This window comes from Notothenia coriiceps, unplaced genomic scaffold (genome assembly GCF_000735185.1).
Source record: "Notothenia coriiceps isolate Sejong01 unplaced genomic scaffold, NC01 NC01_scaffold00031852, whole genome shotgun sequence".
Taxonomy (NCBI): domain Eukaryota; kingdom Metazoa; phylum Chordata; class Actinopteri; order Perciformes; family Nototheniidae; genus Notothenia; species Notothenia coriiceps.
Genome location: NW_011364553.1, coordinates 137,337 through 147,410, shown reverse-complemented (window position 1 = coordinate 147,410; position 10,074 = coordinate 137,337). Strand labels below are relative to the sequence as shown.

General features: G+C 41.2%; 1 protein-coding gene across 1 annotated transcript; it reads right to left on the bottom strand.

Moving 5' to 3' along the window:
* Positions 1 to 295: 295 nt before the first annotated feature.
* On the bottom strand, positions 296 to 9,303 carry pkdccb (protein kinase domain containing, cytoplasmic b). The gene is made up of 7 exons (XM_010788358.1): positions 8,583 to 9,303; positions 7,863 to 7,994; positions 5,609 to 5,880; positions 5,232 to 5,311; positions 4,813 to 4,920; positions 1,614 to 1,790; positions 296 to 1,272 (listed from the first exon to the last, which is right to left on the bottom strand). Exons 1-7 carry the CDS (start codon positions 9,177 to 9,179, stop codon positions 1,166 to 1,168), a joined length of 1,473 nt encoding a protein of 490 aa, XP_010786660.1. The 5' UTR covers positions 9,180 to 9,303; the 3' UTR covers positions 296 to 1,165.
* Between the last annotated feature and the right edge of the window lie 771 nt (positions 9,304 to 10,074).

The following is a 10,074-nucleotide window of genomic DNA, read 5'->3' as shown; positions in this document are numbered from 1 at the left end:
GGGGCATTTGAATGCATTCCTCTGGTATTGTGCAAACTCTGCGGAGCTCCGTAGGTTTGCAGTCTCACCCATTCAGATGGGAGACAGATTGTAGATGTGGGGGCACGCGAGCAGATAAAGGATTTAAAAACACACAAAACCAGGTCAGTATACACATGCAAGTTTCACCTCCCCCGCTGACACACACACACGCACACGCACACACACACAAAGGTGCTAATGAGAAATAAACAGGCTGTTAGTTAAAAGGTAGACTAAATGTATTAAAAATGCAAATGAACACAACAGCAAAAAGTAGAAACAATACATTTATATAATTACAAAATTGTAAAACTGTACAATTACAATAAGTGAAGTATAAAAGAAAGTGAATAATTTTTCATTGAAAATAAAAGTATCACCCACAAGGTGCACGTAAGCTATAATGCACAATCATGTAAGAACAATTACATTTCATTCGATCACATACATATTTATGAACTAAGCAATACAAACTAGGTTTAAAGAAGTATGTAAAAAACAGACTGATCTGGAATGGTCTTAATCATTTGCTCATTGTTGATGTGGAAATGCTTACATGGTTGTTGCCATCTCATACCACAGCGCAGCTAAGCAGGGAACCATGAAAAAACAGCCGCAACCTCAGCGCATTAACATCAAAGTGTATTTGTATAAGAGCTTGTTTTCTTTTCTCGTCCTCAGGCTTCAAACGCTGAGCTGCAGCCGCTGTTCTTATTACCTCTTTGGCTTAAAAATCCTACTATGGGGACCCGGCCTCACAACGAAAGCCAACACACATGGCAAATATAGGTAGAAAAAAAAACATGTCGAATGCACAAGGCTCTCCCTCCTTAATTGTACCTGAAGGGAAATCCCTTTAAATAGTTGGCAGAGGCAGTGAGCTGGCAGGCAGATCAAACAGTCACTGAGCAGAAGCCCTATAAATACATCACATTCACTTGCCTCACTTCAAACGCCTCTTCAGCCCGGCCCCTATACGCTCCTCCTGCAAACCCAGACAGCCGAGCAGCCTTCATCATGTTCACAAGGAGGAACACAGTTCTCATCTTAAGCGCAATGTTTCGCTAGTTATTTCTCATCCCACTTTTCTCATCCCACTCTGTGGCTGCACTGAAACAGGAATGTTCTGTTTTTGTTCCTCGCGTCACACTGTGGAGGTTTCAGGAGCTTTGGTTTTCTTCACATACACCTCTGATGTCCCATCGGGCACCAGATGACTGAAGCTGCTCCTGAAAGAGGCCAGGAGGCGACCTGCACAGCACGGAAACAAAGAAAAAGAGGCATGTTAAACACATCTGCAACATCAATAAAGTAACAGGTCTTGACTTGAGTTCCTTTAAGAGAACATTTAAAAGCTTCATCAGATTAAAAGAGCTGCAGCTGAATATGTTTACTCAGCAGTCTTAGTCAGAAGTGATTTTGTGGGTAATTATACATGCTTATTATTATAGAGTAATTTGTGTATTTGGATGATTTAGTTCATGTAATGACTTTCTACATTAAAGTGACACACATGTGTAACTAGCAATGTGTTAAAAACATCTCCAAACAGAATAAAAGAATAGAAGAAGTTTCTCAGTGGCTTTACTAACCTGTCCATGTCTTCTGCCCCGTCAGAGTGAAGCTGTTGCACTGAGAGTGGGAGTTGCAGATGAACGCTGCCTCTCTTGCGCTGTGGACGGACAGCAGGCAGCCCTGCTGGCTGTAGGACGGCCAGCAGCGATACTCCGTGTCCCCCGAGGTCCCCATGCCTCGCATCACGGTGTAATCTAACCACAGAGGAAAAGATGCCACTTCAACACATGAGGCTACTGAAAGATTTCCAAGTGCTCTCCAAGGATAAGATTCAAGTTGAATCATTCCTTCGGGGAAACCAATACTGTGCAGCATCAAATGAAGAGAATACAGATAAGATCATGAAAAAGAACCACAAAAAAACGGTTGAAGGTGAAAATACAGCATATTACTCTTTGTCATGTAACTACAGAGCTCTCACTGACTCAGGATAACTAATACGGTTATGATTGACAGGTTAAAAAGGTAAAACCTAAATTCATTTATATTCACTTGTTTTTTAAAAGTAAAATGTGAAATCAGTAACAACAGAAGGATGTGTTTTTTGTATCACAATGATAAAAAAATACTATAAAAGAAGTGATGTAAAACGTGTACCACAATATAGAGGTGTTTAGTTAAACCTCTTAAAGCCCTGAGATGTGCCTCAAAATATGTTCTATGTCTGAGGCATGTACAAGAAGCTTTAAATGTTCATCTTAATTATAGCTGCCATTTTCTTTTCATTTTCACATGCACAAAAGAAAAAGAAGACATTCTTTAAAACTGAGAAGCTTGAACCATAAAACCCTTGTAATTTTTGTTTGAATAAAGTCTACGGTAAAATAGTTTTGCATTATACATATTAATGGCCATAATCTTGTGCGCCTATTACGGTCTTTGTAAAAATCTGACACCTTTTTGAGCTTTTCTCCAACTAGCTGTTGCTCCACACTGAAAAATCACTTCCCTCCACCTTCCTCCTGCCTAACATTTGCGTCACATTGATCATTATAACTCTTTCAGTCAGACTTCTTGTGGATCTGGCCTTAAATCATCTGCTAAACATTAGCAGGAGCCATGAGAAAGAAGCATGCACACATGTGTCCACATACACACTCTCTCTCCCTCTCTCTCTCTCTCTCACACACACTCACCAGAAGAGGACAAAAGCCTACTCTGTGAGTCTGTACGAAGTAGGCACCTCGTTACAAACTGTTAACCTTCCTAAATGGCAGGAGCCAGTGTGAATGTGTGCGAGGGTATTGTTAAGAGGAAAGGGACACGAGGATCTGCCTTCTGGGTTTGAGCAAAGGGAACAAGGAGAAGGAGTGTTTCGAGGATCCTTCTCAGGGGAGCAAAAAGAGGCCTGTTGGGGAGCTATAGGGTGGCAGGCCTCAGCTGTTGAGGAGACAGAGACGTATGAATATAAGCTCTTTGTGTGTAGGATGAAGGACGGGAACACAGCTTTGCAGTGAAAGTAATGCGAAAAATGTATTCATGAATGTCAGGACCTAAATGAATTCACTCCTTGCCTTTTTTTACACAACTAAATTCATACTTTTAATTAAATACGTCTTGACCAGATTTTGTTCTCCTCTATCAAAATCACAAATGATCTCAGCTGTGGAGAAGCTACATTCACAACATTACCAATGAGTCTCCATCTGTCAGCAATTTCAAATTAGGGCTTGATGAGAGTCTTCTCACACATGCACACACTTTCGATGAGATGTGTTGCTATTTGGCTTGTTTTATCAAGCTTTGCTGGGTCTTTGGCTGCAATTCTGTTTTTTTTCTCTCCCAGAAGAGACATATTAATGAGCCAATGTGTTTTTAACACAAAATTGCACCATCCTTGCTTCTCTCTTCTGGTTGTTTATTCCAATAGCGCAACAGTTTGACATTTTGGGAACATCAATGTTTGCCACTAAGGGAGAGTTACATTAGAAAAAGAATAGCAATCACATGTTTGTATGAGTCTGTATGAATAAGAAGCTAACGCTAGTAGCTAGGTAGCTCGGCTAAGAACAAAGAGTGGAAGCAGCTAGCCTGGCTCCGTCTAACTGTATCAAAGTCCACCTAATTCAACTTTTAAGGAATAATAACGACTTTGGAGAAAGTATTTCAACAAAAATATAATTTGACAACTCAAAAACTAGCTTTTTAGCAGATACTTTGAATTTTGCATAGAGCCAGTCTAGCTAATAGCAAACGTTTTCTGTCCTTGAGATAAATTAGCTGCATGTTACATACTACATTAGATACTGTTAGGAGTTGTATAAATGTTCTCATCTAATGCAGTAAATACATGTATTTGCCAATATATTGAACTATGAATAAAACTCAACCAAGCTAAATTACACTAAACAAGGTTATACTGAAGTGCATTTAAGATGTTAACAGAACACCTCTGTTTAATATATCGCACACACTCATTTTTTGGAGTCTTATCACACACACTTCGCAGCAGCAGGGTTGACTCATGGCACCTCCTTGTTAAGCTAGAACATTCCCTCCTGGTGTCAGCCTCAGCGCCCAGGCCTCTTTACTCTGAATCTGTGATTAAATTCACAAAGCGCTGCTATATAAACAGTCCAGCATCTGGGGGGACGGAAAATCTCACCACAGGAACGCAGCCAGTCATTCTGTTATTAATATTTCATAGAGCTGAGAGGAGCGGCAGGAGGGGGGCCGCAGTGAAGTGAGTGGAGGGAGTTGAAGAGAAGAAAGTGAAGGACTTTCAGTGCTAATACTGAAAGCATACAAGTATGACTTAAAGTGTATAAAGAAAGTACTTTGTGTGAATATTCTGAAAGTATGTTAACTACTTGTTCAATCCAAAAAGGCAAAAGTTGGACAAAAAGTGTATCAAAACAATCGACTATCCGAAAGGCTGAACAGAATAATTCGATGTAATCCTAGCACTTTTTTTTTAAATGAACGCCGACTGCGCTTTCTGAGCCAGAGACATGCAGGATTAATCCCGCTTTGTTAGTCTTGTCCTCTCATTCCAGCTGCCTAATAAACCTGTCAAAACAGCCAGAGCGGCAGAACAACCCCCCCTTCATTTTTCTAAAGATACAAAATGAAAACAGAGGTATAGACTGTCTGAGTTTTCGCTAAAAAGGGGAGGATAAAAAGAGCCAAGCATTCTCTCCAAGAAGAAAGGAAAAGGGTCTACAAGAGGGCCCACTGTACTTTATAAAAAGCAGGCTTCATTCCACAAGCTCTTACCTCTGATTATTGATGGAGGCAGGTTGTCCAGGTGCAGGCCAGACTTATAGAGCAGGAGGATGTGTTCAAAGGCCTCCAGCGTATGATTGATGTCAGCTTTTAGCTCCCCTGGGCACACAAGATGCATTAAAATCTGATAAAATGTCTAACTGACTACATGCTTATTGTCATACTATCCAATATGAATGATTTGTTTTCCCTTCACTATGTTTTTCCTCTCTTATCCGAGTTGTGTGATCTCAACAGATTACAAATTGTTTTCACTACCTTGTAACATGTCATGAAGCATCTTGTCAAGCTCATTAAAAAGAAGCACTTATACTGAGACATGTCATTACACGACTGCAATAATGGAATGATTTGCTTTCTGATCTTCAATAGTGAGCGTCCTGTCATGTCAAGACATCTCTCATCCTCACCTGTGGAGTTCATGATGTGGTCTACCAGGTGTGTAAAGCCAGGCGGGGCCTGGTGAGGCAGCAGGTAGGTGAAGAAATACCTAAGGCCAGGCAAAGACAACTCAGTCAGACAGACAGACAAGCCCCATCACATAGCACAGAACATGACATGTCTCACACCAGTGTTAAAACAAACAGTCCATAAAGCTGTCTGTTTTTAAAACTACTTATTTTCCACTGAAACTACCAATTTATTTACCACACCTTCTTCATCAAACCTCACATTTCCAGCTGTATGTCTTCACCAAGACAACGATATTTAAACAATCATCCATGTAGCTGCTGCAACATCCATCCATCACAAGTCTATTATGTCGTAAACGTGTCACTTTTCTTACCTATAGGCATTGTAGATGTTCCTCTTCTCGTTCAAGCCCTCACACACTCCCTGAGCCGAGCACGGCAGAGTGAAATTTCTGTGTGGAAACTGAAGGGTGCAGTCTGCGTGTGTCTGACAGGAGGTCTCCTCGGCGCTGGCGTCGTCCAGGTCGGTGAGCTTCAGCTCCCCGGACACGGTGACAAACTGCCGGGGCTGAAAGTCCAGCAGAGCCACGGAGCCAAGGGGAGACTGGGACAGGAAGTGAAGGAGCCGAACCAGGTCCAGACACACCTGAGGGAGATTAAAATCAGATGGATGACTAGTTGTTTATGTGCACAGTAACATGCAAAGGCCAAAAATGTAGTTATCTCATACGCTACGATTGGATTGGGAGAGTTTGCTCATATTTTATTTTAGTGTTATGTAATGGTTATCTTTTAGTTTTGTTGTTAGTTCAGACACAAAAAAAGTTTACTAGTAGGAAAAACACATCAGTAATTACAATGGAAAACCTGAAATAGGGATTTTTTATGTTGCATTTATGCTTTAAATAAAGACTTAAATGATTATTTGATGAAAAAGAAAAAACTCAAGGTAATCAATAACTAAAACAATTGTTACTTTCAGCCCTACTTGTAGCCCTGTTTTAGTTTTTGTACTTCAACAGAAATGACTGGATTACAGGCTTCCCTCCAACTTCGTGCTACTTGTCAAATAAAATCCTTTAATAAAATGCTCGGATACCCAAAGTAGTTCATGGTGGTCAAGCTGAACACTGCAAAAAAAGGTTAACCATTGGACAATTTAATTAAGTTTACTATATTGCTAAAAATGGTGAAACATAAAAACCCTCTCAGAAAAACATTGCGTTATTCTCTTTTAAGACGTTTCTGCAGCCACATTTGCAAGCCATTTCCTGAGACTGCTTTTATAGTACTCTTTAAATCCTACAATAAAACAGAAAAAGAAAATAAGTAGACTACTAAGGGCAACATAAAGGCATTAGCCACGCACTGACAGAGCATGAAATGATTTTGTCACACTACAAACATAGCTGCAGTGTAAGGTAATGCTCGGGGTCTCTTGGACGTCACTTGGTGGGATCCAAGAACTGTAATAACAGGCTGGCTGAAACCGAACACCCCTGGATTACTGTAGCCAGCGCAAATGCAATGTAGCTGAAAGAGGCCGTGCAGCTCCGGGGGGGTATTATGAACGGCTATTTGGGTGATGTAGCAAAATGAGGCCCATAGTTGGGATGATACTTGCAGACCGTACTGTTACTTTTGCTAATCCGAAAAACAAAGCATGCACGACCCGGCATCCATTCTTTCCTTTCTCTGTTTATTTTGGGTAAATATCATATTCACTCACGTGGAAAGGCATGTAGGTCCCCGTTCCCTGTGTACATGTATGCCAACTACTTTTTTTGTTTTTTATGTTGACATTTATGTACAACATGAAAAGAAAGGCTAAGAACTGTTAACATCTTCATCTCAGTCCTACGCTGTTTTATGTTTTACCCTTCTCCTTCCTGATCTGTTTACCTGATTTTCATCTTGGTTGTTTTTATTTCTCGTTTTATTTAAAAAAATAAAAATTCTCTGAACTTTTTAGAATAATGGCACTTCTATTGATTACTGTCGGAGTCCGATTTCTATGTACTCATAATTTATCTTTGCATTCTAATTTCTTATTTTCCATTTTTTTAATTGTGTTTATAAACTAAAATCTCTCTCTTTTAACACACCCATGCACAAACACACACACACACGCTCAGATCCCTGGAGTGTAAATTCAACCTCTGTTGACTCCAACTGTGAGCATACCTGTGATGGGGGTTGACTAAAACTCTCTCTGTGTGTGTGTGTGTGTGTGTGTGTGTGTGTGTGTGTGTGTGTGTGTGTGTGTGTGTGTGTGTGTGTGTGTGTGTGTGTGTGTGTGTGTGTGTGTGTGTGTGTGTGTGTGTGTGTGTGTGTGTGTGTGTGTGACATGACATTCCTAGCCTGCAGTGGATTAACTCCAGGACCCATCTCCATTCCAGGCAGGGCCTGATCAAATACACTGAGGGACAGATGTCAGACCTTCAGGAGTTTCAAATGTCCGCCTCCCTCATCTCTCAACCTCCGCCTCTACTGCCAAGAGGAGCGAGAGCCTGCACATCCATAACGTTTAAAATATGTGGCAGAGTTTCAACTTCCCCCATTCGCAGTGTAGTGAAAAGGATAAATGACAAGACCATGCGCAGGGAACAGCTGAAAGCCGGATCTTACCCGGAATCTGTCTTCCCAGGGGCTCTGGAGCAACTGGATCATCTGGAGAGGATTCCCCTGCTCCAGGATGACAGTGACTTTCTCCCCCTCTCCTCCTCTTCCTCCAGCATCTACTGCACAGTGACCTTTGAGCTGCGGAAGTGAAGAGTAACTGTAAGTTAGTCACAGTGAAAGAGAAAAAATGATTTCTTCCTTTTCATATTAATGTGCTCTGTACACTTTAACTTAATTGACTCATGAGCTGTTGGACACACCGCTGTGACGCGATTGCTGGAGTAACAAACTTGTCCGTTTAATTCAAACTAGGTCTAAATTGGGCTGTAATGGCTTGAGTGAATAAACTCTGTGGGGGTTTCAGATGCAACCAGGGATAGAGAAAGGGGACAGAGGCACATTGTCTGCTCTTGCCAAACTGGACCCAGAGGTCAGAAGAGGGTCAGTGAATTTAATTTAATTACATGGGAAGGTTCCTGCAGAGCCAGTGTGGCCCATCCAGCTGTGTGAGACAAAGGGAAATTTGAGAAGGAATATGGAAAATCTTAATAATATTCCAGCCTAACACCAGTGTTTAATAGTGACCAGAAGTCTCTAATGCATTACAATGTGTTGTCTATAACGTTTATTTGATATATAGACAGAAGTCTTAAATATTCAATAGGAAAAAAAAACGTTTTTTTCTTTAAATGTAAGCACATAAGGCAGACAGAGGGAGCAGTTTACCTTGATGACGTTAGGATGCTGTAGCCTCTGCAACAGGACTATTTCTTTCTTCAACTTGTAAGAAACAAGTTCACGGCACCCTCGAGGGTCTTTAAAATCCTCCACACATTTTCCCATGTCGATCCCCTGCTCATTGACGAGTTTTAACGCAACAGGCTGACCTCCGGCCAGATTTACTTTGACAACCAGCTTAGTGTATCCAGACCCGAGGACCTCCACCGCCTGCATGTCCACCAGAGACTGGCAATCCATTTCATCCATATGCGCTTTCCTGGAGCCATGCGTGATCTCATTCCAGAGACTGTAATCCATAGGGGAGTCTTGTGTTTGATCACGTTGGTAAAAACTTTCCCAGGTTTCTTCACCATCAAATAAAAGCAGCGGAATGATTTCTTTGCGCCTCTGGTTGAGTTGGTAAATCAACGCCCCGTGGAGCGACGCGAACTCCTCCTCATCACCAGCAACAGTTGCATTGGAAAAGTGATATATTCCTGCTCCAAACTGCTGCACGCTGCTAATCAAGAGTGACACCAAAATAGAAAGAACCACGAAAGCCAGGAGGGCTGCCGCGCGTAATGAGTGGCCCATCCCGGGCATTTCCCTCCCGTGGCACGGCTACTGCTGCTGGAGAGACGCACGGCCGCAGGCTCGGACCTCCGCTCAGCTCAGAGTGAAAGGGCTGCTGACTTCTCTGCTGCAGGAGTGATCAGCTCCTCGTTTCCATCTCCCCGGGAACTCCCTCTAGAGGTGTGTCCTGTCCGCTCGTAACTTTACACCCGCTGAACAACCTCGCAGGAGAGCTCGACCTCATGTTGTCACTCAATCCGCGTGTCAAAGCGCCTTTACGCAGCTGATTTTACAACAGCAATCAGACTCTCCGTTCGCAGAGCATGAAGAAATGCAGCGGCCATTAATATTGTACATTTTTTATTTGACTCAGACACACACAAAAAAACTAAAATTAAAAAGAGTTAAAATTAGAAATTAAACTTTGATTGCAACAAAAATAAAGTATGTTTTTTAATTAGTATGATGATTAATTTTCAATTCACTATGCTTTGTTGGTATTAATGTATAAGTAACATATGCATTAAGTAATGTTGACATTATTAAGAAAAATAACAATTTCATAAAATCAAGGAATATCAGGTTCATTTAAACTATAAGCTTATTTTAGCCTTAAAGTGATGTTAAAAATAAAACACCATACATCAAAACATTTCTTTTGATTATTGGATAGACAAAGGAGATTGGAGTACTGCTGTCAATATTACAATATGTCCAACAGGTGGCAGCAAAACACCTTTTGTCTTCAATCACAAACAACCACTGACGAGATTGTTTTTATCACTGATCAGAACCATTATAGTAACTTAAAACTCACACAGTTTAAAAGTACCCTGCTCTTTGCCTCCATACAGTTCCACTCTTTCAATTTCCTGTCATTATTTTTCCAACTGTGTTTGTTTCACAGATCTTGAGGCTGCACTGA